The sequence below is a fragment of the Leopardus geoffroyi genome, chromosome B3 (genome assembly GCF_018350155.1).
Source record: "Leopardus geoffroyi isolate Oge1 chromosome B3, O.geoffroyi_Oge1_pat1.0, whole genome shotgun sequence".
Classification (NCBI taxonomy): Eukaryota; Metazoa; Chordata; class Mammalia; order Carnivora; family Felidae; genus Leopardus; species Leopardus geoffroyi.
The window spans coordinates 86,650,981-86,673,426 of record NC_059337.1 but is presented as its reverse complement, the minus strand read 5'-3'; the positions used below and the strand labels follow the sequence as shown (position 1 = coordinate 86,673,426).

At 34.1% G+C, this 22,446-nt stretch overlaps 1 protein-coding gene across 4 annotated transcripts in view; it reads right to left on the bottom strand.

Moving 5' to 3' along the window:
* The window catches only part of MIPOL1 (mirror-image polydactyly 1), a 328,723-nt gene that overhangs the window by 209,158 nt on the left and 97,119 nt on the right, over positions 1-22,446 (bottom strand). For all 4 annotated transcript variants that reach the window (XM_045450737.1, XM_045450735.1, XM_045450734.1 and 1 more), the window contains one exon: positions 12,271-12,400. In XM_045450737.1, coding sequence (XP_045306693.1) covers positions 12,271-12,400 — 130 coding nt within the window. The remainder of the gene's footprint in view (positions 1-12,270; positions 12,401-22,446) is intronic.

Genomic DNA, 22,446 nt, shown 5'->3' with positions numbered 1-22,446 from the left:
CTTCCTCACAAATAAAGCAAGGCAAGTATTTTTATTGCAAAGTTTAACTATGTTCCCAAAAAAGCAAAGACAAATAATTGCCACTAAATTTGACCTGAAAATCTCTTGTGCTACCTATTTGTTGAAACAAATATATAGAAAGGCTGACCAAAACTGGACCACAGTTTTAGATGACTAATGTTATTTTCTCTTTTTCATTACATATATAGAATTACTGAATTTAAAGACTAAGAAAGTAAATTGGTTCCTCTCATAAATGTGTTTGTATTAGAAGAGTCACAGTGCTTCCTGAAATGTTTTTTGATGTTAATAAACTGAACAAATGCAGGAAAGGCAAAGAAAGAAGCTCTAAATGACATGTTTTACAAAATGTCTATAATATAATTTAGGCAACCATTAAATTGGGTAAATTAATGAAAATTGGTAATAAGTATTAGTAAAATGATGTAGATTTTAGAAATGGTTCAATTATTTTAAAATTGTATTAAAAAGTTTAGATATAGAGGTTCCTGTTTTCTCATATCCTCCCTCCCCTATTTCTGGGCTCCTGTGATTTAACATTTACCACCAAAGAAAAGCATACTTGGAAAAGATAACACAGAAACTTAACAAATTTATTACAAAATTGTCCCAAACTTCAGAGTTCAATGAAACTGCTACATTCATGGAGAGATATTTAGAACATTGCATTTTTTACAGGAAAAAAATAAACATATATCAAAAAACTATTTCTACACACATTTAAATAGTATAAGTTAAAAGGATGGTATGGTATAGTAATTTTGAATTATATATAGTTAATGGGTCTCAAAGTAGTAATGTCCACTTGGATTCACATTTCAGTAAAGACAAATACTTTCACCTTTTATTTTTTTTCTCCCAAAATAACTCAACAGTTTTCAAATATCCTGCTTCATAAAAGCTGGTTCTACATAAACTCTGAAGACAATAATTTCTTTTTTACTCAATTAAAGAACATAGTAAAAAGTGTAAGGTAACAAATTTCTTACACTTTTTTATGATCATGTAAAAGTATCAGAAAGGCATTTAACCATCAGTTATTGGTTGGCTAAGTATCATTTTTAAGGAAACCATATGTAGTGAGAAATATTTACCTTAATATTGTTCTTTTTAGATGAAATCAGGCTAAGTGCTATTTATAGCAGTTTTCAAAGATTCAACTTAAATCCTTATAAATTTCCTAATTAATTTATTAAACTCAATAATTTAAAATGTGAAAAGATACGTGAAAATTAAACATTTATATTACTAGATTACTGGAAGCTCTTACAAAAAAACAAAATTTAGATCCCAAGGTTATAAATACCCTTCTTTTGTTCCAAAGAACTACATATGATTAGGAAGAAAACAACAGTGTAGGCAGGTTACCTAACTTGTATGTTCAAGATAATTAACACAACAAAGTGTATGGAATGTCTATGTGATACCTGTAAGCTTTTTTTTCAGGCACTGAAAATTATTACTTTAAAGAGAGACAAATGAAGAGTCTGAATGTTTTAAATTAACATCTTTCTAGAGGATATGGTTAAGATAGTTGTATTTAGTCGAATATTAAATTTCCTTGTTAATTAAAATTTAAAAAAAATAAAATTTTGTGATCAAAGGCTATACCAAGTCCTCTCCACATTAATTTAGCATTACAACTATAAATAATGTGTGTGACTGCCCTTAGAAGTACATAATGTATAGTGATTTATCATTTTGCTCATGAGCAAATCTGAATCATGTTTTGGTTTAAGGGCGCCAGGTCTGACACACAGGGCATGAGGCTTCGTCAACCACTTAGCATTTATTTGGATCTCAATTTTGCTTTATTATTATCCTTTAATTATCCTCAATTTTGCTCTATGATTATCCTTTGTAAGTACAGTGATAAACGGTCACTAAAGAGACCACTAAGAGAGAAAACTAAAACTTTAACAAAAATGAGCAAAGGGTTAATTTGTGATTTGAAAAATTACATACAGACAAGTAACTTTCAATATAAACATGAGGCTGGAAAGTGAAAAGGCTAATATTTATATTTCTCTGTTTGTATTTCTTTAAAAGTTTCAGGAAGTACTTGTCACAGATATCAAAGATTAACTACACCAAAATTTAATCTCAACTAGATTACTTACAGCAGAGATCTGCAAACTTTCTGTAAAGAGTCATATGGTATTTTAGACTTTGCTGCATGTTCTGTGCTGCAGCTACTAAATGCTACCTATATAGACAAAGCAACCAAAGATAATATGTAAATGAACAGGTGTGGCTGTGCTCCAATAAAACTTTATTTACAAAACCAACTGAAAGGATGGATGTGCACCATAGGTCCTTACTTTGCTCATCCCTGATGTAGAGCACTGAAAAATGAGACCAGACCTTTGATGTTAAAACTGTAAGTGCCAACTATGACATATTTTTCTCAGCTGGATCATTCAATATCCATTTGAAAACTAACCACCAAAAAGAATGGATTTCAGAAAATAAAATTCAGTCTCATATCACTTACTGTATTACTTAAGAAAACATAAATATTAGACTACCTTTTAGAAAACTACTAAAATTACCTTTTAGAAAAAAGAAGACAATTTGAAACAGGTAAACCAGGCTTTCTATTTTCTATATAAAATTACTTGTCAGAGGTTTAAGGTTTACTAGCAGTATATATAACATATAAAGCTTTACTGGTTTAATAAAGACTTAAAGTAATAGCTGATTTTATATAAAATACAGCTGACAAACTATAAATTATTTATCATTAACAGGAGATTTACAATTATACAAAAGAATCTCAACCTTTTGGAAACTAAATTATGCTTACAACAGTCTAACTAGACATAGTCATGATAATTAGTAAGAATTTTGCTGAAGTAAATGTCCATGGGCTCAAGTTTCAATTGATTTCCTATACAGTGCATATTCTGACTGACACCCTTGCACTCTAAGTAAAAAGACCCCTACATGAAATGTCACATTTCTTGATTTATCCCTAGATCAGTCAATATCATGTCTTCTGAACCTATAGTCATTCACCTTGTTCAGTGGGAAGCAGCTAAACTTTAACCTCAAATGATAAAAAGAACTAGTGATCAGCTAATCAAAAACCTCAGAATTTGTTTTTATTCTCTCTCATTTTTACACAGGGCCACCTTAATATGTTAAAAAAAAAAAAATACCCTGAAGAGACTGAACACAATATCATGATCTCAAAAGTTGGAATATACATACACAAACATGTCTATATTAGTATGTAAATTTTAGTCATTTTAACTTGAATCCTTTTTACTTTTTTCCTAGTTTTGGATAAAAGTGAAAAAGAAAAAAAAACACTGAAGATTCAGGGCAGGGGAAAGCAGAAGTGGCAGAATATAAGCCAAGACAGACATCACAGAAAGATAGAAGTAGATCAAAACTGGCAAAGATGAAAGAGAAAAGACAAGGAATTTGAAGACTACAGGAAGCAAGAAATAAGGAGTTAAAACAAAAAGAGATGTGAAATAATGTATATTATTTCAACCTATAACTCACTGCCTCCAAATATGCCTTTGTCATAGTCAAGTCAAGTCAAGCAAAGCTCAATTATAAATTGATTCTACCTTAATAAGGATTCCATCTAAAATGCTAAAATGCACTATTGAGGGGTGCCTGTGTGGCTCAATCAGTTGAGCATCTGTCCTCAGCTCAGGTCATGATCTCACAGCTCATGAGTTCACCCTGCATCAGGCTCTGTGCTGACAGCTCAGAGCCTGGAGCCTGCTTCTGGGTCCCCCTATCTCTCTGCCCCTTTCTGTCTCTTACTCTCCCCCTCCTCTCTCAAAAATAAACATTAAAAAATAAAATAAAATAAATAAAATGCACGTTTTAAAGTTCAGAACTACAGCCCTCAATTGAGTAGAAAGGAACATCCACAGTTAAACTATGCTGACATACTATTCTTTTTTTGTTGTACTTCCTTCTTATGTATGATTTTTCTTGGACTATGATACTGTAGGAGCTGACTACAAACTGTGCCTAAGAACCAACAATTATTCATACCAATTAATATTTTAAGTATTTATGAAGTTATTTATTTAATGTCTATCTTCTCAACTAAACTAGAACCATAATGCTGTGTTCTGAGCAACCTGACACATAGTACATATTCAATAAATATTTACTGAATGGACTAAATAATTAAAAGAAAAGGCTTGGGATTGAGTGTTTTCCTTTTTGCCTTCTAATACAAATGCTACAAAGAATAAAATGAAAAAGGCTCTGCCTCAAGGAATCCTAATTTCAATGTATTATAATAAAAATATATATACAAATTAAAGTAGACAATGAAAGGTAAAAAAAACAAAAATAGGGAAGAAAAATAGGCTCCATTGAGATCCATAAATTAAGGAGAGAAAATGAACAAAACTAAGAGACCAAATTAACAGAGGCTCTGAGGAAGAAGTTTTGATTTGGATATGCGGGCAGATGTTTGTGCCACCGGTCAGGGCAGGGGATTAAGGGAGAGTAAGGTTTTAAAAATGAATAAAATTCCATTTGAGATATGCTAAGTTTGAGTTGCCTGTGTAAATCTGAGATAGACAAGTCCTACAATGTGTAACTGACTTTGACTCTTTGGGCAAGTCATCAACCAGTCAGAATTTTTTCACCTATAAAGCACAAACATCACCTACCTTGAGGAATTGTGACGTTGTATATAAAAAAACTGATTTGTTACCTTTGGGGTATGATTTTCATTTTGAAAAAAAAATCTATTTAGAAGCAAATTTCATCAATAAAATTGGTAATTAACCTACATAATAAGATCTACAGTTACGAATTACAAGTAAATACAGCACTGTGCAGCAGTTGATAAGCTGAATGAAATAGTACTTGCAAATCCCCAAAGAGTTCTGAAGTTATTATAAGAGTATTACTGAAATAAGAAAGGTATCTACTTTGAAAAGTTGTGTGTAAAAACATTTGGTCCTGCAAGTGTTTTTATAGATATAAACAAACTGATTTTAAAAGGCAAATGGAAAAACAAAGGTACTAGAATAGCCAAAAAACAATTCTGTAATAAAAGAGCAAAATTAGAAGGTTAATATTATCTGATTTCAGACACTATAAAGATTCAATAATAAAGACTATGTGGTATTGGCAAAGGGATAGATTGCTTAAATCAATGGAAGAGAAAATAAAGTCCAGAAATTAACCCACACTAATAGAGTAAACTGAGTTTTTGACAAAGTGCCTAGAAAATTTCAGAGAAATGATGGCATTTTCAACAAATGGTGCTGGAAAAATGAATGTCCATATGCCAAAAAAAAAAAACCCAAAAAACAACAACAAAAAAAACTAAACACCTCCACAAGTACCACATCTCTCACACAAAAATTAACTTAAAATAAATCACAGATCTAAATGTAAAACATGAAATTTATAGCTTCTAGAAGAAAACAAAGGATCTCAAAAAAGCTGTGTGACCTTATATAGGGCAATGAGTTTTATGTTCAATACCAAAAGTACAATCCATGAAAGGAAAAAAAAAATCAATAAATTGAATTTCATCACAATTTAAAAATTATGTTTTGCTAAATACAACATTAAGATAACAAAGAAACATTCACTGCTGATGGGAATGCAAAATGGTATAGCACAGCCACCCTGGAAGAGAGCTTGGAAGTTTCTTCTAAAGTTAACAAAGATTTAACATCTGCTCCAGCAATTACATTACTAGGTTTGACCAACTAGTTTGAAAGCATATGTCCACACAAAACCTGTATGCAAATGCTAATAGCAATGTAATTCAAAATTGCCAGTAATTAGAAAAAAAAATCACCAGGATGTAAGAGGATCCTAGCATAGTATGCAGACTATGAAAAAAAGCCTGACTATATTACATAACCTCACCTAAGGGTGTAGAGGGGAAAAAAGAAGAGCCAACCCAAGTAACTTGGTACTTTGACTGAAACCTGTCAGATTAAAGGCTAAAGGAACTATACATAAACAGTGCCCTCTGGTAGGTAAAGTTGTTTCTCATAGGGGTATGGGTTAATGATACTGAAAGAGTTACAACATATACAGGGGTAGAACAAATAAGGAAATGGAGAGTGGAGGATGGAAACCAGGTTTCCTATTGTTGGAGAGGAAATTACACATAAGAAAAAGGAGAAAGCCAGAGTGAACTATGTGGTACTGGATTAGAATAAGAGAAGCCAGTATGAATTCAGATTTAGCTTAATAAAGATACAGATGGATACATAAATAATTTCAGATATGTGTATATATATCAGTTAGCATACATACATATATATCCTAGCTCTTTCTGTTTACTGGGCCTAGAAGTAGTCAGACCCAATAACAATGAGCACACCCAGCATCCAGATCTTGGTTTCTAATACCATTTTCCAATACAAGGAATAAGACCCCTCGGAAGAATGGCTAATTCTAGGGATGGGGCACATCCGTATACATCTCTAGAAGACATAACCGAGAGGCATCTTGAGGTGCCAGAGATTAGGAAAAGTGTTTAAAAATCAAAAGGATGGGGACATGTCAAAGGGATATAAAGGCCAACTGGAAGAGTTGCCAATGGCCAAGCTGGAATACTTTAAACAACACAGTATTAGATTATAACCCAAAGTATTAAAGAAGTATCAATTAGTCTATACTAACATAAACAAACAAATAAATAGATGAGGGGCAAGAGATAAATCTCCTGTACTGAAAAATTACAAATAATTTATGTAGATAGTATCCCTAAAGAAAGTAGAGCTCAATTAACCTCTCAGCCCACATCTCTTATAACCACCTGAGTATGGGCCACACTTCAGTAATCTGCTTCAAAGAATATGAAAGAAGAATGTTGGTAAGTAACCTTACAGTGGAGAAACATGGCAAACACCTACCTACACTAGGTGATCAAGATTAACATAACTGGTGTTAAGTCATGTTGATAGCATAATTTTGAAATAATATGATGAGAATGGCACTTCAGTCTTGTACTCTTTGTCCCCCCAAAAGACAATACTTTAGTCTAATCATGAGAAAAAATTCAAAAAACCCAAACTGAGTAACATTCTGTAAAATGTCTGAACAATAGTCCTGAAAACTGTCAAATCATCAAAAACAAAACAAGGGAAGTCTGAGGAAATGTGATTAGAGTAGGCAAAGGAGTCATACCAACTAAATGTATATGGGATCTTGGATGGGAACTTGGAACATAAAAAGGACATGAGAAAAATTAGTAAAATCTAAATAAAGTGTGGAGTTTAGTTAATAATTATGTAACAATGTTGCTTTCTCCCCTGTGACATATGTACCATAATAATGTAAGCTGTTAACAATAAAGGAAACTGGATGATGGTTAATGGACACTCCCTGTACTATCTTTGCAACTTTTCTATAAATCTAAAAAGTATTCTAGAGGCACCTGGGTGGCTCAGTTGGTTAAGCATCCAACTTCAGCTCAGGTCACGATCAAATGGTTTTGGAGTTCAAGCCCCATATCAGCCTCTGTGCTGACAGCTCCGAGCCTGGAGCCTGCTTCGGATTCTATCTCCCTCTCTCAGCCCCTCTCCCACTTGCACACTGTCTTTCTGTGTCTCTCAAAAATAAATAAACATTGAGAAAAATGTTTTTAAAAAGTACTCTAAAATAAGAGGTCTGCTGGGATAAGATAAAAAAGAAGATCAGTAAAGTTAGTGTAGTAAAATCTGAACAGACATCTGTTTATCCCATCATATAACCACATGAACAGAAAAAAAATTAATCAAACAGTAAAGAAAGTAGGACATCACATAGTAATTTTTTAAGATTTTATTTTAAAGTTCATTTATTTTCAGAGACAGAAAGAGAGAGAATCCCAAGCAGGCTCCATGCTGTCAGTGCAGAGCCCATCGTGTGGCTCAATCTCATGAACCATGAGATCATGACCTGAGCTGAAATCAAGAGCCAGATGCTTAACAGACGGAACCACCCAGGGACTATCACAAAGTAATTTTTTAAAGCAGGGTAGAGAAATGATGATTTTGGTCAAGTTCACCTAACTTTTCCTTTTACACATAAAAATAGGTATGGAGAAAAGGAGTGAGCTCACCAAATCCTGAGACTTCCACTAATACACAACTTGGAAATAACCTAAGAGACCAATGAGTTGATTAGACAGCCCAGAGAAAAGTAAAATCCTTCCTGAATAGAAGCCTGTGTTACTGAAGAATCTTTACAAAGGAAGCAAGAAGCACAAGGGCTGCCACTTTCTACTACACTGGTAGAACAAATAAAAATTCAAAGTAATACTCCATGGAATCAGGATTTACACAAAACCAGGCAGAATGAACCCTTGGTATACTGCAACACACCAAACGAAATCCCATAAGCAGAGAACAGAACCTCCAATAAAAGGGTATACATCCCCAGGGAGATCTTCCCAATCTCTATTCCGCCTACCACATTGCCAGAGGGCTATATAGACAGGTGGCCCAAAAGCAGTACCTTGCCAAGAAACTGTAGCTCTGAGGAGAAGACAAATAGATTTCAAACAATGTGAAATGTTTATGAAGGAAAATTCACTTGCGCTATATCAGAACAAAGAAAAGTTCTTGACAATTTATACATGAGCAAGATGAAGAGAAATGACATGGCAATTATAAATATACACTACAAATACATAAGAAAAAAAGGATCATAACAGGCACCAGGGTAACTCAGGTGGCTTAGTGTCTAACTCTTGATCTCTGCTCACGTCATGATCTCACGGTTCATGAGATCGAGCTCTACACAGAGTGTGGAGCCTGCTTGGGATTCTTTCCCTCCCTCTCTCTCTCTCTGCCCCACCCCCACTCATACTCTCTCTCAAAACGAATAAATGAAATTTAAAAAGATCATAATATAAAAAATAACATAAACCAAAAGAAAGAAAATATTCCTGCCAATGGTTGGTATTTTATTATTTATTTATTTATTTTTAAATGTTTATTTTGATAGGTGGGGAGGGGCAGAGGGAGAGGGAGACAAAAATCTCAAGCAGACTCCAGGCTCAGCACAGAGTCTGACGTAAGGCTTGATCCCATGACCATGAGATCAAGACCTGAGCCAAAATCAAGAGTGGGATGCTTAACAGAGCCACCAGGAACCTCCAATGGTTGGTATTTTAAAAGAAAATAAGAACATGAATTCGATAAAATAAAGTTCATGGAGAAAATGCCAAAACATAAAGTGAATGAAAAGGGAAGTTAAAAACTTAAGGAAACGTACTGAGAACCATAACCAAACAAACAAATAAGTAAAAATTTAATAAATGAACTATAAAACACAGGGATAGGAACAGTGACAATTGGAACTACTAATATAAAGAAAAATTGTGAGATTATCACAGTGTATACAGAGAAAAAAAAGAGGGATACAAATAATTATTGAACAGATAATACATAAAGACAAAAATGCCCCATTACAAGAATAACTATAGTCTCTAAAACAACCTAACAAATAGAATACAAAATTCACAAATCTAAAATTTCCATGAACTAAAAGAAGAATCAAATAGTTCCTAGAGAGGCATGCTGTGGGTCTCCAAAATGTTATTAAAGAACAATCAACACAAACATCATGATTAAGTTCTACTTCAAGAACAAAGAATCCTTTAGCTATCCAGGCAGGAAAAAACAACAAACAAACAAAACAAAAACACAAGCCAAAAGTAAGTGAGGAAAAAAAACCTGCGACCTGACTTCTTTTTAGACAAACTAGTGTCACAAGATGGACTTTTTTACATTGCATAGAGTCAAAAAAAAAAAAAAAATTAACCCAATAATTTTATTCAGAACCAATTTGAATATAAGGGTAACACAAAGCCAGTCTGAAGCATACTGAATCTAAGAATAAAGTACTTATTAGCCCTTCCTCAAAAAACTGACAGTGAAATTCAGTTACCAAGGGATTCCCCAAAATAAAGAAATCAGGTGTAAAAACATCATGTATGACAAAAGTTGTAGTAATGATTATTCAATACTTTTAAATATAAAATCAAAATTAAATAGAAGGAAATTTGGCTACCGAATCTAATACAGCTTTCATAAATATTTTAAAACTAGAACTTCTTTACTAGAAGACAAAGTAAAAAAGAGTTTAAAATTTATTTCATAGCTGAAAGTCAAAGGATATTGTTTAATCACTGCATGTTTCAAAAAAGTGAAAAGAAGAATTGATGCTTCCAATACCTTAATGTTTTTCAGTCTCTTTTCTTACATTCCGAAGGATCTTTGGGGAATTAATATACCTTATTATAAGAAAACTTTGGGGCACCTGGGTGGCTCAGTTGGTTAAGCAACTGACTTCGGCTCAGGTCATAATCTCTCAGTTCATGAGTTCGAGCCCCATATCAGGCTCTGTGCTGACAGCTTGGAGCTTGGAGCCTGGAGCCTGTTTCAGATTGTGTCTCCCTCTCTCCCTGCCTCTCTCCTGCTCAGGCTCTGTCTGTCTCTCTCTCTCAAAAATAAATAAACGTTTTAAAAAAAATTTAAAAAAAAAGAAAACTTTGCATGAAGTTCAAAAATTTCTTTAGTTTCACTTCAATTGATTATTACTCCTAAATTCAAGTAACACATAGCATGAGCTATGAGTCAGGTGCTTTTCAATATTTCCTAAATCATTTAGTTCTTATAACAACTTATACAAAGTAGGCAATATTTACCCATTTTGTTGACAAAAAAACTGAGTCCAGAGACTCTGAGTAATTTGTCCACTGCTGTACAGCTAGGAAGTAAAAAAGCCATGATTCAAATACAAATGCCTGGATCTGGAATCTGTGCTGTTAACCTCTACATTATATTGTCTCTCAAATAAAATAGTAATGTAAAGAACGATTTGATTTTTATCAAATTAATACTACATATACATCCATTTAACTACCAACCACTCATTCTTGTAGATGATAGTGTTTAACTATATAAGCAAAGAGAAATGTTTGGGATGATGTTTCTCTATTAATAAAAATAGTTATTTGGGAGTAGGCAGTGGGGAATTCAGATGGTTTTTTTTTTTTTTTTTTTTTTGGTTTCTTTATGTCTATTATTCAATGAGTTTAATGTCTTTTAAGGAGTGTCTGTCAGTCTTCAAAAAAAAAAAAATGAAGCGATTAATCTGAACAAAAAACAAACCACATTACCTAATCACAACTTGAACACTGTCATGTTAATTATTTAATGACTTTTTGTCTCCCTAATGAACAATGTTTTAATTAGTACTTTACTGTAATCCTCCACGGAGTCTAGCACAGTGTTGGGCAGAGCAAACACTCAATAAGTATATTGATGGATCATCATAAAATATTACATTACTACATTGTACCTATCTTACAAGTAACATATTTCTAGATACTCTAGGGCCTTTACCTACTTCTGACTCTTTAAAGTAGCATCATTTATATTATCAGGGAGCTTGAAGAAAAACAGAATCTTAAGTTCCACTCCAGACTTACTGAATGAGAATGAGCATTTTAACAAGATTTCCCAAGTGACTGAAGTCACATTAAAATTGGAGAATTACTTATTTCTAGAACATTGTTTATCTAAGTGTGGTCCATTATTTACCTATGTCAGAGTCACCTGGTGCTTGTTAAAAATGTAGATTCTCAGGAGCACCTGGGTGGCTCAATGGGTTAAGCATCCAACTCTTGATTTCAGCTCAGGTCATGATCTCACATCAAGATTTATGAGTTTGAGCCCTGCAAAGGGCTCTTTCCTGACAAGGCGGAGCCTGCTTGGGCTTCTCTGTCTCTCTCTCTCTCCCTCTTTCTCTCTCTCTCTCTCTCATAAAAATAAATAAATACTGGAAAAAAGTGTAAATTCTCAGGCTCCACCTTATTTCAGGTGTCATTAAAGTTTATGACACACCTAATAAAGTCAAAAGTAGTAAAGAATAGGAATGAGCATATTAAGCAGAGAGCAGTGAAAAAACCCACACATTTGAAATAAATCAAGAAAGCGATAATAAGAGAGGGAAGAGGCATCACAAAGGACGATCCAGTAAGGATACCAACAATAGACTATGAAAGTAAAGAAAGTAATTGTACAGAGTACATTCTTCTTCTCTCTTTTTTTTTTGGTGACTATTATTCCTGACATGCAAACTACTACACAGCATATCAAAAGTTTCAGAAAGACTGTGGGGATATAGAATTTACTAGTGTACCATATAAGAATCAGTAACTTTCTGAATATGTACTACCACAAAATGCATGCATTTTATAAATGCTCCAAAAGTCACAAATAGTTTCAAATGTATACATACACTTTTAGAGACATTTCCATATGCTTCACTCGTGCAATTGCTTCATCTCTCTCCTCATTGGCTAACTGCAGTCGAGACATAATAGCTTCATCACGTTCCCTCTGTGCAAAATACACTTCTTCAACCAGAGCTGCCAAAATATATAATCCATAATTAATTAGAGAAAATAAAAAATGCCACTTTTAGCAAAAGTAAAAAGCAAAATTAATTTTATTTTACTAATTAAGTCAATTAATCACTTGAAAAACCATTATTTTTAAAAGCTACTGTAAAATTGAGATATATTTCCTACCTGTAGAAACACAAATTAAAGAGGTCAAACAATAACAAACACTGGGAGCTTGTGAAATAAAGGTAACTCACACATATACTGAAGACAGGTGTACATATTTCTACAGCCATGTGAAGAGCAATTTGGCAATATTTATTACAGTTTAAGATTTGCCTAGCCTATGACCTGGAACTCTTCTCTTTGGTATGCAGCCTAGAGAAATTCTTGCACATGAGCACAAGAAAACATGTATTAAAATGCTTATTGTAGCATTATGTTATACCAAAAACTTAGAAATAACCCAAATGTCCAATAACAGGAGCAGGGATAAATAAATGACTAAAATGGAATATGATACAACATTTAAAATCAATTAGCTATGGACATAGAGACACATTTCAAAAATAAAATTGTGGCAAAAATTGCGAGGTGCAAGGCAAAACAACTCTATTATTTATGGACAAACACAATTAGTAAAAATATTAAAACAAGCATGGAAATGATAATCAACAAACTCAGGATAATACTTATCTCAGTAGCACAGTGGAAGAAAAGCAAAGAAAATGGGACCAAGGAAAAACAAACAGGGGCAGAGCTGTGCTCTTTAGCAATGCATATCTCCAGGGAGCACCATTTATATAGATTATAATACAAATAGCATCATCTAGATTTGTGCAGCACTATATAGGAAGCTTTGATGTTACCTGAAATTGTCATTTCTCAAGCATAATTTCTACCTGAAATCTTATTTAACTTTTAAAATATCACTGCAATGTTAGACAAAAAGGGGCTTAAATACCTAGGTCACTAAACCAAATTTTATTTACACTGTCAAATCACAAAATAAACTTAGAAAAGATGTTTGAAATATTCTTTTAGTTCACAAAGCATTTGGTTTTTGCTAACACTTGTCATAGATTAATGCATAGTCAAGAGTTATTTTTGTATTATTTAAATTATAAGTGGTAGAAAAGAAACAAACCCTGAGAATAAGTCACCTATACCTTTTCCATAATAGAATATAAAATGGAACATATAATGGCAAAGCTAAAGTCAAAACTATGTCCAAGAAGGTGACCCTATGGGAAGAGAAATACATTCATCCATCCATTCATTCACTCACTCACATTCATTTAATCTTTCATCAAATATTATCAAATTCCTGTGACAGTCATCCATCCAATTTTAAGTAATATGACTATAATGGTCTAAGAGATATTACCATTCTGGAGATGTATACATTCTATTACAGACAGACAGACAGTAGAGAGAAAAAAGGCCCCAAAATAAATAGATTTAGAAAGATAAACAGATAGTAGTAAAGGCTTTGAAGGAAAATAAGGGTGTGTGAGAGAGAAAAAGAGTGATTTGGCAGATAGGAAAAGAATAAACTAATTTAGAAAGGGTGGCCAGAAAAGAGCTTTTCAAATAAATGACATTTCAGCACATGCAAATAAAGGAAGAGAAGCTATATATGTATATATTTGAAAGCAGACTAAGCAGAAGAAAAAGTAATACAAAGGCCCTGAAAGTACTACAGTAACAGCATCAAGGACAACGTACCCGGAACACAGTGAGAGACAGTGAGAGTTCTGAAAGATCACACTGGGCCTTGTAATCCATTGCAAGGATTTTAGATATCATCTAAACTGTGATGGTAGCCACTGGAGTGTTCTGACCAGGGAAATGACAGCATCACATTTATGTAGTGGAGTTCTGGTTTCTAGGTGAGAAATAGTCTGGACATGGGCAAGTGTAGACGCAGAGACCAGTTAGGAGACTACAGGAATAGTCGAAGCAAGAATTCACACGAATAACCCATGTAAAAGGTCCATTCCCTGAAAGTTTAAGCTGCCTAGAAGTAAATATATGTGCCATCCTAGAGTTTAGATATTACACTAAAGGATCTCTAGAATGGGAACAATTTGATCATATCTGTGCATGATTTATTGATTAATGAGAGAAAGAGGGCATGGGGTGGGGGGAGGGGGGAGAGAGAGAGAATCCTAAGCAGGCTCCATGCTCAGCATGGAACTCAAGGCAGGGCTGATCCCAAGACCCTGGGACCATGACCTGAGCTGAAATCAAGAGTTGGACATTCAACTGAACGAACCACCCAGGGCTCCAGATCTGTACTTTAGAAGGAAACTCCTACTAATAGGCATACAAAGGAAGATGCAGGGGTCAGTGGAAAGTTGCAGTTTGGATTGCATGTGTCCCCTGACCCAATCTTACATTATGTGTAACAGTCCAGATAGGAAATAATGAAATCCTGAACTACGGCGTTCTTAATAAAATTAAAAAGAAAATGGATTCAATTCATAACAAAAAGGGTAAAATAATAGAACCAAAGAATTAAAGCATGTACTGAATAAATTTTAGAGAACAGAAAAATAGAGAACAGCTGACCTCACTAAAGCCATCTCTCAATCTATCAGTAGTATGATCTTAAAACCTTATGACAAACAGGTTACTCTTCTCACTACTGCTACACAGGTTTCAAAGCAAAGAAGTTCTCAGCCTGGCATTCAAGGAAAACCAGAGTATAATTCTGGCTTATCTTCCCAGCATCACCTACCACCATTTCCCTCTAGGACAATATTATATAAAATACAGGTTGTGAAACATGTTTTTAAGTTATGTATCATTTTAATGTATATTACAAAAACAGAGCTGGCACATTAGGCCTATAATTTCTCCTAGTGGCATTTAATTTCACGTCTAATTAAATTTTGAATTTCTCTAAGTTACCCAAACACACTGTTGAGCCAGATGCCATAGAAAAGTAACTTTCTGGGGCACCTGGGTGGCTCAGTAGGTTAAGTGTCCGACTTCAGCTCAGGTCATGATTTCTCGGTCTGTGAGTTCGAGCCCCACATCAGGCTCTGTGCTGACAGCTCAGAGTCTGGAGCCTGCTTCGGATCCTATGTCTCCCTCTCTTGCCCCACCTCTGCTCATGCTCGGTCTCCCTTTGTCTTTCAAAAATTGAATAAATGAAACAAAAATTTAAAAAAAAGAAAAGTAACTTTCTATTATTTCATTTAAAGTTCAAAAACACAAAAGAATGACCTAGTTATTAAACTTAGGCTAATGATTACCTTTTGGAGGGCACCTGGGTGGCTCAGTCGGTTAAGCATCCAACTTGGGCTTGAGTCATGATCTCACGGTCCCTGAGTTCGAGCCCCATGTCAGGCTCTGTGCTAACAGCTCAGAGCCTGGAGACTACTTCAGATTCTGTGTCTCCCTCTCTCTGCCCCTCCCCTGCTCACACTCTGTCTTCCACTCTCTCTCAAAAATAAATGATTACCTTTTGGCGGTAGTACTGAAAGGGAAGATGAGGAACACTTCTGGAATACTGGTAATACTTCATTTCTTGATCTGGGTGCTGGTTATACAGTTTGTTCATACTTTCTGAGATTCATAAAACTGTGGAGTTACTGGTGAGCTTTTATGTTTAGATGTTAAAACTAAATAAGAAAGATTACATTAAAAATAATATATTTATCAGGGTGCCTGGGTGGCTCAGTTGGTCAAGCATCCAAGTCTCTTGATTTCAGCTCAAGTCACGGTCTCATGGTTCATGAGTTCAAGGCCTGTGTTGAGCTCTGCACTGACAGTGTGGGACCTACTTAGGATTCTCTCTCTTCTCCTACCCTGCTCATGCTTTCTCTCTCAAAATAAACAAATAAACTTAAATAATTTTTTTTATTTAAAATAAAATTTTTTTAAATGTTTATTTATTTTTGACAGAGAGAGAGAGACAGAGCAGGAGTGGGAGAGGGGCAAAGTAGAGGGAGACACAGAATCTGAAGCAGGCTCCAGGCTCCAAGCTGTCAGCACAGAGCCCGACATGGGGCTCGAACTCACGACCGCGAGATCATGACCTGAGCCAAAGTCGGACGCTCAACCGACCGAGCCACCAAGGCACCCCTTAAATAATTTTTTTAAATAATGTATTTATCTAGTTAAAAAGTTGAACTGATTTAAAGAAAACTATTAAGAGTAGAAAAAAGTTAGCATGTATGATAAAATTTCTGGGAGTATATGTTAAGATTAAATTTTAAGCAACAGAGACTTGTGCTTCCACTTAAAACAACTTTTTAAAGTGGACAAAATATATGGGGTGACAGCTTTCAAGGCTATAAGGAAAAAAACAAACAAACAAACAGTAACCTGAGGCGGGGGTGGGGGAGAATGAGTTGAGCCCTGTGATTGGCCCAGCTTAATACACTGAAACTATTTCCAGAAGATAGTACAGGAAGGGAAGAATCTAGGAGGAGCCCAGCTGACTCCACAATTTGAGAGGCAGAGATAGAGTGTGGGGAAACCAAAGCAGCTGGAATTCACAGGAGAGCCTATTAGAGAAAAAAACAGCTGCAAAGAAAGAAAATTTTGGAGAACTGCAGAAGGTCTTCCGCAGAAAGTCAGCTGAGTACTGGGTGCACAATTGTGAGTAAACCACTCCCTGCAGGGGAAAGAACAACCTGAGAAGATTAGAGGCAATAGTGCCCTAGGCTACATAAAGCCAGAACAGGGCTTGTTGTTCCCACCGGCCAGACTGGAAAACCTCAAGATTCATGGGGTACTGGATAGAGTATTCAGAAGGGTCTTGCTTCAGTAGTGGGGATTAATGAACTACAGACTAAATTCTGCTCTGGTAACATCTAGTCTATCTTTAAAACATGACCCAAAAGGAGAGATGTGTTTCCGGAAAATGTAAGTAATATGTCAGAACAAGGCTCAAAAATATTTTATAAGAATACAAAAATAGCTTACAAAATGGTGAAATTTATCATTACCAAGGCATGCGAACAAGGACCAAAATTAGGACTCATAATGATAAAAAATTAACTGAAACTGACCAATATTTTTGTCAACCAACTGGTACATAGCCCCGTTTTATGTGTGTTTAAAGATACCTTGTTCAACATATACGTTGATCTAATAACACTGAATTAATGGTCAACAGCACTGTAACTCTTGCCTGAACAAAACTTATCTAACACACATATTATCACAGCCTTCTTATATTCAGGGAACACTACACTGTATTTCAGGACTACGCTTAGGGGCTGTTTGAAACAATGAAATCACCAATAAAAGGCACAAAAATGAAGTAAATCTGACACTAAATAAGCTGCAAAAATAACACTTATTTAGAATATAAGAGTTGAAATAAGAAGGTAGAGTGTGGCCTTAAGATTATATTGTTTTTCTTTTTTTAGTTTGTTATTTTAGTAATTCTTATTAATTTTTTTGAAGGTAAAACAACCTTTCATTCCACAAGATGAATGTAAACCCTAAAACTATAAACATTCTGGAAAAAACTTCTGTGAGTTTAGGTAGGTAAAGCTTTCTTAACTATAATACCAAAACATAATCTATTCTTAAAAACTGGTAAATTGGACTTCAATCTAATTCAATTAAAAATCTCTGCTCTTCAAAAGACACTAATGAGAAAATTAAAAGACAAGTCACAGATGGAAGAAAATAATTGCAAAGCATGTATCTGATAAAAGACTTGCATCCAGAAATAATTTTTAAAACTCTCAAACCTCAATAAGGAAAAAATCCAATTTAAAAAATGTACAAACGACTTAGAAACTGTATGAAAGCAGACATACTGATGATAGATAAGAACAAAAAAAGTTGCTGAAGACTTTTATAGTCATTAGAGAAACACAAATTAAAACTATGAGATAACCACCGCATGCCTATTACAAAGGCAGAAATGAAAGTATGATTAAAGATACTGGGAAGAGGAGAGAGCAACTGGAATCCTCATTCACTGCTGGTGGGAATGTAGGACAGTGCAATCACAGTTTGTTGGTTTCTTAAAAAGTTAAACATACACCTGCCATAAGACTCAGCTATTCCACTCACAGGTACTAATCCAAGAGAAATTAAAGCCTGTGTCCATACAAAGACTTACACATAATATTCATGGCATCTTTATTTATAATAGCCCCAAACTAGAAACAACACAAATTTCTATCAGCAGATGAACAAACTACATCACAAATTGTGGTAGAACAACTGGATATCCATTTGCATAAAATCAAATGCTGTTAATTGACAGATAAGGTCAATAAATTCTTGTTAGGACAAATAATCCAGTGAAGAAATGGGCAAAAGACATGAATAGATGCTTCTCCAAAGAAGACATCCAGATGGTAACAGACACATGAAAAAATGCTCAACATCATTCATCATCAGGGAAATACAAGTCAAAACCACAAAGAGATACCACCTCTACCTGTCAGAATGGCTAACATTAACAACTCAGGCAACAACAGATGTTGGCAAGGATGCGGACGGAGAAAGAGGATCTCTTTTGCACTGCTGGTGGGAATGCAAAGTGGTGCAGCCACTCTGGAAAACAGTATGGAGGTTCCTCAAAAAAATTAAAAATAGAACTATCCTACAACCCAGCAATTGCACTACTAGGTATTTATCCAAGGGATACAGGTGTGCTGTTTTGAAGGGAAACATGCACCCCAATGTTTATAGCAGCACTATCAACAATAGCCAAAGTATGGAAAGAGCCCAAATATCCATCAATGGATGAATGGATAAAGAAGATGTGGTGTGTGTGTGTGTGTGTGTGTGTGTGTGTGTGTATCTTGCCATTTGCAACTACGTGGATGGAACTACAGGGTAGTATGCTAAGTGAAATTAGTGTCAGAACAAGAAAAATATCATACAACTTCACTCATATGAGGACTTTAAGACACAGAACAGATAAACACAAGGGAAGGGAAGCAAAAATAATACAAAAACAGGGAGGAAGACAAAACACAAGAGACTCTTAAATATGGAGAACAAACAGAAGGTTTCGAGAGGGGTTGTGGGAGGGGGGATGGGCTAAATGGGTAAGGGGCATTAAGGAATCTACCCCTGAAACCATTGTTGCAATATATGCTAACTTGGATGTAAACTAAAAAAATTAAATAAAATAAAATAAAATAAAATAAAATAAAATAAAATAAAATAAAATAAAAAATAAATTCTTATTATGAACATAGCTTTTGGAAGAACCAGTACTTTTCACCACAATTTTCATAGTTTTTTTTTTTTTCCTTTTAAAGGTAATATCATGAGTGCTATGTGGCTTTCTATGTAGTATACTATTCTGCTATCCTGTATCAGAATCAAAAAGGAATGAAAAAAACTTCTGCCCATAATGTAGTATACAATAATGAGTTTTTACTTCCCCCTTGTAATTGTATAGAATTTCCTTCCAGGAAGGATACTCACAACAGCCTACAGAAAGCAACATGGTATACTAGGAAGAATATGGGCTTTGATTCAGATCTAATGTGTTAACACACTAACGTTAAGCAACCTATTTTTGTATATTTCTTACATTATTTTAGTCACAATACAGGTGCATAAAATGGACATGATGCCACCATTTATGGTTGTAGGGAAATATTAAGTGAGACAATATATAAAAGCTCTTGGCCAAATAAAGTAGATACTCAATAAACACTGGTTCCATGCTATCCCTACCATTACCACCTTCAATCCATAGACTCACAATGTGGCCCCATTTCTAGACATATTTAAAATATGATTTTAATTAATTTGGACCAATTATATAATGTATGTATATGTGTGTGTGTGTGTGTGTGTGTGTGTGTGTACACACACACACACACACACACACAAATATATACGTATATGTATATATTTTTGGTGGCATTCAAACGTTATGAGACTGAAAGAAAAATTGTTTAGAATCCATACTATATTGTATACTGCACACTATAATGACGTAATAGTCTGTAAAAAATATTACAACAGTCTAAGACATTTTTAAACATTTACATTAAAACACTTTCTTAATTTCACTCCTGTTTACAGCAGCATTATTTACAAAGAGCCAAGATGTGGAAGCAACCCAAGTGTCCACTGATAGATGAATGGATACAAAGATGTGGTATACACACACGATGGAATATTATTCATCCACGAAAAGAATGAAATTTTGCCATTTGCAACAACATGGATTGACCTAGAGGGTATTAGGCTAAGTGAAATAAGTCAGAAAAACAAATGTCATATGATTTCACTTACATGTAGAATCTAAAAACAAAACAAAATTTAAAAAACCAACCAACCAACCAATCAACCAACTAACCAACCAAAAACAGAACATTAATATAGAGAAAAAATTGGTGGTTGCCAGAGGAGGAGAAAATGGGATAGGCAAAATGAGTGAAGGGGAGTGGGAGACAGAGGCTTCCTGTTATGGAATGAATAAATCATAAGAATGAAGGTACATCATAGAGAATGTAGTCAATGGTATGTAACAGCGTTGTATGGTGATAGATGGTAGTTATACTTGTGGTGAACATAACATAATATGTAGAGGTGGTGAATCACTGTGTTGTTCACCTGAAACTAATGTTAATGTGTGTCAACTATACTTCAATGACAAAAGAAATTTTTAAACACTTCTAATTTGCAGGTCAGATAGGATGGACAAAATGATGCTACATAGTGATCTAAGTACAGATAAACATGTGTGTCATACCCTGAAATATTCTGACATATCAAAAGGTTAAAATACTAATTACTAAACTTTAAATGTCAATAGGCTTCCTATTATTTCTGTAAAATGTGATGAGATCCTTATGAAGTGACATTTAATGTAAGCTGTGTTCTACTTTATGTACAAAAATAATGAAAAAGGTAAGACTAGCAATGTCAAGGACTTTAATAGTAAGTATAAGTACAGTTATCTCTATGCTTAAATGTTTTACACTAAGCACTTATTTGGTCCTGTGTTGATCAAGAGAAAACATTTTTCTTTCCCTCTATAATGCTATCAACTCTAAAGATATAAATAATGTGCATATTTAAAACAGATTGCCTTTTGAATATTCTAAGGTTAAGTTTGAAAGTGCCATAAAACATACACACACACACAAAATCTGATTACACATTTTGTAAATGCTAAGTTTTTCTACAATTAATTTTAAACATTAGGTTATATGTGAAATTTGATTATGAAAAACCTGATTCTTTCTAGAATTCAGTACTTTTAAAGGATCAATATGCAACTCTCAAACATTTTTAGTAAAGAAAACTTAATTGTAAACACTGAGCTTTTCCAAGGTAGATGACTATTACAAAGTTCACTAGAAAATCAATATAGCATTTTAGTTGGAATTTGCTCATTAAACACCCACAGCTCTAATGCAAATTATGATGGAATGAATAAAGCAAATACGCATGCTTCTTTCTTTTTATTAAATGTAAAATCTACTGTTAATTGCATCTCGTATGTCATACAAACTTTTCTCCTTAACTATTAAATAGAAGCTTTAACAAAAGTCATTAGAGATTCTCTTTCTTTGACTTGAATAAATTTCAATATTTGTTCAGTAAAGGTTCACAGCAGTTAAATTACATTAACAAATATTATTAGCTACTATGTAAGCCAACCAAGTAAAATACTTATATTGTAGGTAAAACAAATCATTGGGTGTTTACAATAATATTTGGATATCTCCATTTTTAAACATGGTTATCAAATATCCTATAATTCTTAGACAAATTCAAGAAAGATTCAGAGAGGATCACCCCCCCTCAACACCAAATACTCAAATTTGTTTAGTAAGCTAATTGTTTTCTAATATGGGCAAGAGTAAATATGAAGAAGCTGAACCATACTAAGTATGAGTTTATTGAGTCAAGGCAGAGTACATATTTTCTTAGTAGAACCCAAGTCTATTGACAAACCCATATTCTACACATCTCATACTACTTTTAAAACACAATAGAAGTGAGACAGTATGTTGGAAAACATGCTAGTTTAAACACTGGATCATGATTCTCTAAATAACATAATTTGGAGAACAGACATTTACCAAGAAAAAGAATCCATTTGTTAATAT